Consider the following 9,544-nt stretch of genomic DNA (forward strand, 5'->3'; position numbering starts at 1 on the left):
AGTAAAAATATTTGTTATAACTAAAAGTAGCAAGAATCACCACTTCCTTTAAATTAAACAAAACGGATAAAAAAGTTTCAATAAGTTCGAGCAAGTGCTTGATCATTTCTAAGACATCGTTAATCTTAGATTAGCGATTCAGGAAAAAATTATATTACTTTAACAGATTGCTATGAATATATATAGTGCGATCTTATCTTTCATGTTTTTATTTTGCAAAAATTTTTCCATAAAAACATGTGCTACTAAAGTTGAGAATAAATTATCTTTAGATATCTTAGATTAAAATAATGACAAGAATGCAGCAACTATGTATTCATTTCGATTATTCTGATACAAGCATGATCATGTCCGCGTTTACATATGCTAATCTTATGAATAAATTGTCTTGTACCAGGCAAGACAAGTCATCATTAATCAAAGATGGGAAAAACATTAAATGTCACTAATTCACGCAAGCTGATGAAGTTTTATTCGGGAGCTTTATACTCTGGGTGTTCAGATACGTATAGTCAGTGCGTATAAATCTATTTCATAAATAAAACAATATTCTCCGTAAAACACTAAAATTGCAATAAAACTGTGAAAACTGTGAAAACTGTTCATAAAACGAGTAAGACATTGCTCATCGTACAGATATATTAAGTAATCTCTATTCAGAGATTGCAAGCGAAAAGACTTGATTGAATCACATGTATTGTTTTTAATTGAATTTTAATTAAGATCGAAACAAGACGGAAGCGACTGAACCTCGAAAAATATATAGATCACCCGTTACGAGCATAATAAGGCTCGCGAAGCTAGCTATAAATTGTCTTCAATTGCGAACTGACTACAACGTGATCCGCTAATCGAAATTTCCTGGCAGTTTGCTACGCGAGGAGTGTTATTGTGCGACATAATGCGTGAGTACAGAGGACGTTTATGTCGTAAGTAACTAAGCAAAATTATATAATTTCGCAAAAAGCGACGACGTCGCTTTTATAATTTTGACTGTGAGATATTACGTAAGTCACGTATTACGTCAGTCTGCAGAAAAAATATGTCAAAATACTTAGACATATATTTAGATGCGAGTATATCATTACTATTATTTTTACCTATCTGTTAAATTGTCCGATTATGCAGAGTATAACAATTGCGTCTAACAATTAGACCGATTAGATCTAACATTTAGACCAATGAGAATAAATCTAATTAAATAAGAGAAATTCCTATATTTAGTTAAAACAGATCTTAATGCTTAAATTGCATCTAGGCTCATCAATTCATTTAAACTAAAATCTTTTATACAAGCGAAAAAAGAAAAAAATATTCTATTACAAAATTATTTTAGTTCCGAAGTAATAAATAAATATTTCTTGAAATAATTGAAGATACGTGATGCATACTCTGAAATAATTTGTAGAAACTATCATCCACCACGACAAGTTCATAAAAGGTATTAAAGCCAGTCGCAAATGTTAACATTCAAGGAGACCGGGAAACAGTTACCAAAAGATTGCTAAGGGTCACTGCGATCGTTATTGACAATTGGCGCGACGCGAAAATATTCACTGATTTCCTTTACAATTCCGAGATAACCTCAGAGAAATAAATATGAAAGTTAATGAGACTTGAATGCGCATCAGCATATGCGAATACCACTTCATATTAAACATGCTGTTTTTATACCGCAGCATTCCTAAACAGAACACAGCATAACTATTATGAGACTAATTATACAGGTTACATCATTTTATTTCTCTAAATGAAATGCATGATTACATCAGAATCCTAAAATCTTGTTGCAAGTTTATATCTGTTTTTTTAACGTTATGCTATTTTTTTCTTTACAATAAAAAATATTTTTACAAAAAGGTAAACAATTTATGTTTCTTAAAAATATATTTAACTATAAATATAGAACATTTAAGTTACAAGTTATTTTTGATATAATAATTTGATATAATAATAACGTCGATCGTTTGAAAAAAAAATGATGACATGTTATCATATGAACAAATTAAAATAAGTAGAAGTATTAATAAAGTAATTTATTGATATTCTATGAACAAGATATAAAATATATACTCTTTTATTCTTTAACATAAAATATATAAAATATGTAAAAAATTTCACATAAAAAGAAAATGTAAAAGATATGCAGTTCTTAGTAAAAATTCAATCAAAAAATAAGTCAGACGATAAGCCCACGCTAAAAATGCATATAATTAACATGAAAAGGAGAAGTATGTTGTAACATGAAAATTTATTTATGCAGATAACACCGGTCATGAGTCATCAGTTCCAAATAAATAGATAAAAATGTGATGACAATTTTCAGTTTACAACGATTATTTTTGTAACGATAATTAAGAGAAGTATAAGATATTAACGTCACGTAATCACGATGGCCTCGAATAAAAATCGCGTTGTATTTATTATGCAAATACATACGAATTTAGAAATATGCATTCGTTTTAATTAATAGAAATTTTTAAATTTATTTTTATAAATCTTAAGAATACATTTTATCTAATTTTACCTAATCAGTATTAACCTATTTAATTATTTTGTTTAAAAGAAACAAAGAATTGAACACTAATCCACAATTAATGACACTTTTTCTTCGTTGATATTATTAAAATTCTATTATTAGAAAGAGAAACGGACATTTATTAATCTATTTAGTATTTAAATAACTTAAATTACCAACAACTTGATTAAAATAACTGGTCTGTAAAGTTCATACTACTTTAATACCAATAATAATAATAACAGAATACGATACTGCAATATTTGAATTTCATAACGATTATAACTAACTGTATTTCGCGTTTTCATTAAAATAAATAAAAAGGGTCAAAGAAAAATTGATTCTTATAAATATTACAAAACATTCAGTCTTATTATTATTATTATTCTATTAATCATTGCAACAAGATCAATGTTTCGAAATAAATTTTTTTCAGAGACTCATTTGTCTTTTATAGCATAAGCACGATGTCATTTACGATTATACGAACTATGGGTGGAAAATTTCGAAGGTAAAATTATACATACAGGAACATAAATCAGGAAAACCTGATCAATTTTATTTCCGTGGGAATAAAGTAAATTTACTTCCATAGTAAACTGTTCAATTTTTTTTATTTTATAACAAAAGATTACGATGAAAAAAATGCGATCTGCAGAAGCCGCTAACAAGTCACTTATTTTATTTATTATAAAATTTCTTTTCTTCTAAAATAATCCTAACTATTTACATTTGACAATCGCATTACTTTCTATGTCCAATTATGATATATCGCTGTATATCCACCAATTGAAATTCGTTTACTACAAATTTGTTTTCACCATAAAATTCCAAATATACCCAAAGCTTACTCGAGTTACTCGAACAAACTATTGTTTGAATGAGTCTCAAGAGGAAAAAGATATAACATCTTTTTTCCCTTTCCTTCGAGAAAGTGCTGACTCTCAATTGCCCTTCGAAAAGTTTTCATCTTTTTCAACTGTAAACTTTATTATTGTTTCAAATGCAAGTTGCTATGCAGATGATAACCGACAATACGCATTATTAATCAATTGATATTATCACAATTCAAAGTCGACCAGTTCTAAATGGCACATTTTGCAGTAACGGTTCGGTGAAAGGTGAACTTAGGCTCGATCAAAGACTGGTTGTTAAATATGCATCCTGCAAAGCGCCGCTCTTCTCGAGTCATTAACGTGTAAATTATGCGAAATAGATCGCAAGAAAATGCATAGCTTTCGTGTATATGCGCGAATTTTTAAAGTCGTTTCCGTTGTAAACATTACGTCGAACGCAAATAATTGTTCATCGTGACAGACTTTAAGTGGACCATTTAAAGATGAATAAATTAACATATTGAGTCAGTAAGTGTATCCGCTACGTAATAAACAAAAGCAATATTAATGACCAGGAATAATACGACTAATTGTAAGATATACTATATAAGATATACTATAAGTTAAACTGCATCAAAACTATACTATAAATATATAGTCATTGAAAAAAAATTTCTGATTAATAATAAACGAAATAGAAGATTTCGATCATACTAAAATTTTAGTTATCACAACTAAAATTATAATAGATCCAATCAAAAAATTCTAATTTATAATTTCCAAGAAATGAAATTAATGCAATTAGATTCTTTTTTTACAATGAATAACATGCAATGAAAAGAAAATGATATTGTTTCAATAGCATTATTTTAATTAAAAATAATTTTGTTAATTTACAATAACACCGTTAATAAAATCAATCTTGTAATAAATAAAATTTTATTTGTTTTATTAATATCGTTCTTAAATTAACAAGATTACTTTCGATTAAAATAATGCTATTGAAACTTTTTTTTTTCAGTGCAGTGAATATAACATGTAATTATACAACATTACATAATTACAAAAATAATTATTATCATAATTTTGTTAAGTATCCTTAATATGAATAAGCATGTATTTAAAGTTTTTGTACTCAAAAAAGTAATCAAAAATGCTTTACGTCATTAATTTTAAATCTCGAATTATGAGATTTTATAGCCTTGTTAAGAATCTATAAATTAAAATTAAAACAATCATTATAGTCAAGCATCCAAAGCAAAATCCTCTTTATTACGTAATTTTAAATTTTTAAATTAACATTCCTGACAATTCCACAATTGATGACATTTGCGTCGCATAGAGAAGTAAGCGAGATTAAAAGACGCGAGTACATTCGCCTCAACTCTGACTTTTACCTTCGTTTTCTGTTTCAAGAATTTCGTGATCTTGACGATTGGATTCGGCATCTTTGATTTCGGCATCCTGAATCACTCGCGCTATTTTCAATGAATATTAAAATTCACTTTTTTCCCGAATTTCGATCTTTCTTTTCTTTGTTCACAAATAAAAAATCGTGTGAAAGTCGTTTACATTATGCCTCACACACTAATTGTATTTTTTCGAGGAACACAAGTTCCTTTTTTTTGAAGAAGCAAAAAAAAACGATAATCGTGAATAAACGTAATTTAATTTTTTTTCTAATGTAATGTTCTTTAACAAATCACAGTGAAACCTTGCTCAATACTTCCATTTGATATTCTGACGAGTTAACTAGTTTAAGCAAAACAATGTTAAGATATTCAATATTACTTGGCCTTAATATGCATAATAGTTGTATTTTCTAGTCTTTCTTTTTTATTTATGCTGGCGAGTCAATTGAGTAAGAGAACTTCACTTTACGAGGATTGAAGCCGTACTGGAGCTTTCGGAGTAAATCTAATACATTCATATAAGTGAAGAACGAGAGGAGGGGAGTAGAAAACGAGTGACGTATATACTTCGACAGATGCTTTCCTCACGACTGCGCATCCTCATTTGCGCAGCACGTGCTACTGTTCTAAAAATTTCTCGTGATCTTTAATCTCCTTATACTATCGTAAACAAGAACCATCTTTCATGAACTCAAATCAATATTAATTTGGGCAAGATTAAGAAAACAATTACATAATTATATTAATTCAACTTTTTAAGATTCTGTGTAGAGTAGAAAAACGTAATCTTGAAAAATTTTATAGCTTTTAAGCTAGTCACTATTCTTCAACAGTCATTTACAGTCATTGCTTGAGTGTATTTATTTCGTGAAGATCTATTCACCTTCATTTTATATTTATTTTTTTCTTTACCTAGTTGTAAACTTATTTTTATTTAGTTTCTGAAAGTAATTCTTTTAATTAGTTCGGAAGTAATTGTTCTGATCTTTAATTATATATATATATATATATATCTTGTAAGCATCTATCAGTGTATGCTGATAAAATTAATATAACTTTCAATGTATTTCTTCAAAAAGTTTTCCGCATGGCATACCGTTACTTTGTGGATAAAAGTAGAGTTAAGCGAAATCTGAGTCAACACATTTTTAAGCGCCAAATTATGTCTGGCTTTACGATAAATATCGAAAATAATAAGTCCAAAAATAAGTGAAAAAAAGTGAAAAAAAGCCTGAATTTTGGCATTTTATCGTTTATTTTGAACAGTCAAAAATGTTCCAGAAAAATACTCTAGTCACGAGTGGATTATAACTTTTGTTAATAATAATCTTTTTAAATTAGTAACATTATTTGTTGTGACTTCCCACAAATTTGAATTACTTTTGCATGAACAATAATTCGAAGATTTATAAATTTTATTATATCAATTTTTGTGCTACTTTATTGAATATTTGTTAGTCTCAATTATAATTGTTAGTCTCAATAAATTTTTTAATTTGATTTTTTAATTACACCTATACTATTCTGTTATTAATAAATTTATGTGTAATTTTGTTATATAAAGAGAATAAAGTAAACAAGTATGAATAAAAAAAAATATTCTTCGAATTTACATCAGAAAAAACCATTAAATCAATTTTTATTTGAAATCGATATCTGATTACGATAAGTATTTGTTATGCCTCTTTCGGCTATCAAATTTGTTTTTATCTCAATAAAATCATTATTATTACTTATTTCACAATACAATGCAATGTATTAATCTATACATATTAATAAATTCTCATTATTTTATAAAATAAGACATTTAAAAATTAAGAAACAAAGTGTTTATAATTTAACCTAACATTAAACATTTTCTACAAAAAAGATTTTCTGCAAATAATTGAGTGTATAAAAGATAAGTGCCTATTTTCCTGAAAAAAGTTATCTATTACATCTGTGTCAATTTACACCGACTGTGTCAATTCTCATCAATAATGCATCAATATTATGCAAGCGGCGACTAGTTCATAGAGTTTGACTCTTGACACAAGTTGGCTTACATTATTGCATGCTTACATCACGCAAGGTATACGCAGCATTTATTACGCACGTAAACGTCAAAACCTTTCTTCCGTAAACAAATTAGAAACTGGTCGTCCACCACCTTTCCACAAGAAAGCGTTATTAAATGCTTTTTAATGATAGAGAGATATTCTTATTCTCCGTCAGATATTTTCTTTACGAGAATATAAACAGTCAAGGGAATGAGAGAGACTTTCCGGTCTTTTATGCTCTAGCTAACTATATTGCGTTTCTCTACTTTGTATCCACACTCACGACACAACACGATGCTGTCTATCACAATTACCATTTCGCCTTGGAATCGATAATCTTTATCGTCTTTGACGCAGTACCGATTTACATAAAGCCGCATCGTATAAGAATCGACTAAATATGGAAAGTATATTCTGCAAGTCTGTATTTCGAATCGCTCACAGAAATCTGTGACAGAAATCTGCGTAAATGAAAACTGTTGAAACGTATTATGATATATAAATATATAAAGAGAAAACAGGACGATAATAATAATGAGATACGATAAAAACATAATACATGCGCGAGATGGAGAGTTTGAACAAGTGCATGCTGCACATTCATCTAGATTCTAGTTGAGAATATATTCTATAACCAGGAGGAATAGGTGCATGCAATCTGTTTTCGGCGAATGATGTGAGATTCGTCGAGATAAGAATCGGAAGATAAACCTAGCTCAAATAAGATCCAAATACTAACAATAAGAGCGAATCAAACGAATTATTACTAAAAGATGTTCCTGGTATATTGGTCTGTACATTATTATTGTTATGAATCATCGCGAGGACGGGAATGAGACAGCAAGAATGTGAACAACAAGATCGTAAAGAATTCTTTACATACTTTATCTCGTATCATGAAAATTAACAAATTACTAAGAATTGTATTATATTCCCTAGCGATATTATAATTAAAAAATTGTTAATATACTTATTCTATAACAAAAAAATAAAATTATCCTAATCTTAATAACATCTTTCTAGCTCTTCTATTATTAAATTTAAAACAATTTTATCTCTATTTTTTTTGTTACAGAATAAGTTCTTTCTAACTAATAAAAATCTTTCAATAATAATATCGTTAAAGATTCCAGAACAGGGGTCCTCAGTCGTGGTAATCGAATGTACCGACATGAACAATCGAAGCGGGCACAAAGCGAGTTGAAAAAAATCAACTAAAAAAAAGAAAGAAAAAGGACATCAAACGATAGGCACGGCCGCAACATCGCGTGACAACGTCAGGTGCATCCGAGAACTAACAAGGTTGTCTAGGGTGCGGCAGTGTTATCTAAAAGGTGCATTGTTCAACATCGAGCAATTAGGGTGCCTAATGATAGATATCATCGATCACCGGGGAGGTGGGCGGAGTGATCGGTACCTCCGAATCCTGGATCTGCTCGGAATCGGCCGATGTGCTCGAAGTCTTCAGGATGCTGTACAGCTTTACGTAGGGGGCCTTGATCAGCTGTCGGCCAATAGAATCGGCCGTGTTTAGCAAATATCCTCGATCCCGGCATCATTGAGATACATCGAGTTCCGTGCGATCCTCGCGTCGAAAATCAACAGCAGCCGACGTACGCGTTTGATGACAATCGTGACAACAAACGCCGGAATAGAGCCTTTGATGTTACTATCGATAACAATGGATTGCACGCGATTTCGCGGAACATTTAACGTAATTCGGCACTATTCGATAGTCAGTCGACACGAGGATCGGGTTATCAGCGAAATTAGAAATATTTGCAAAAGTCATAAAAAGAGATCTTTACGCTTTAAGAAATATCAAACATAGTAATCTCTTTTTTTCTTCAACAAATTATGCGATACTGTAAAATTTGAAATTAGTGATTTCATCGCATCAAATCTAAAGTCAATTTTTCTGCAAGAATTTTAAATGAATCGTGATCGTCAACTCTATTTTCCGCATTAAATATTTACGACATTGATGCAAGACTCGAATTTCTATTGAAATATAAATTTTAAATAACTGCAGACAATAACGACAGACTTATAAATGATGAATAAAATTTAAAGTTGATCGGCAAAGTAAAGCTCTTATTCTTATATATTCTTATATATAACTTATCAAGGATAAAAGTTTCAAGACTCTTCGATCTTTAGTAGCAAGCAACTTTGTAACACAGTCTGTACTTAGATATTAGAAAAGTGTAACGGGACACTCAGCGACATCCTGTCGCACATCGACAGTCATGGTACTCACCTCCCAGGACTCCCTTGTCAATTCGCTGATGTCGTCACCTTGTCCATCGCGAGCCTTGTTCTCCTCCGTGGAATCCGCGCCTTCACCGCTTTCGTGGGGTGACAGTTCCGGCGACAGGTCAGTGTCGGTGTCGGACAGGATGTAGCCGCGTTCTCGCCAGTAGTTCTCATCCAGCTCGCCATATAGGTTCGGCACCCACGCATGAATGAACCTATACAGATCGTCCACTCTGCAAAGAGAAAAAAAAATGATACATCAATTACATTGTTCGGCGATGTCGAGCAAATTTCAAAAAATTTCGTCCCAAATTAAATATTTATTATTAATTTATTTTAAATTTATTTATTTATTATTAATTTATTATTAATTAACTAAGAATGATATAGAAAAATCTATAGCTTCTTAATTTCATTTTGTTAAAAATGTAACCTGGTATATGATACAATCTTGAATGTCAATGATAATACTGTACAAAATTT

General features: G+C 30.1%; 1 protein-coding gene across 12 annotated transcripts in view; it reads right to left on the minus strand.

Annotated features, from left to right (window-relative positions):
- The window catches only part of LOC108685493 (TLD domain-containing protein 2), a 151,684-nt gene that overhangs the window by 9,499 nt on the left and 132,641 nt on the right, over window positions 1-9,544 (minus strand). For 10 of the 12 annotated variants that reach the window (XM_018190304.1, XM_018190314.1, XM_018190310.1 and 7 more), the window contains 2 exons: window positions 9,066-9,294; window positions 8,223-8,309 (listed from right to left, as the gene is read on the minus strand). In XM_018190304.1, coding sequence (XP_018045793.1) covers window positions 8,223-8,309; window positions 9,066-9,294 — 316 coding nt within the window. Of the gene's footprint in view, window positions 1-4,751; window positions 5,270-8,222; window positions 8,310-9,065; window positions 9,295-9,544 lie in introns of those variants that run through there. The other 2 variants (XM_018190306.1, XM_018190317.1) reach the window with 2 other exon arrangements.

The sequence above is a fragment of the Atta colombica genome, unplaced genomic scaffold (assembly GCF_001594045.1).
Source record: "Atta colombica isolate Treedump-2 unplaced genomic scaffold, Acol1.0 scaffold153, whole genome shotgun sequence".
Lineage (NCBI taxonomy): Eukaryota > Metazoa > Arthropoda > Insecta > Hymenoptera > Formicidae > Atta > Atta colombica.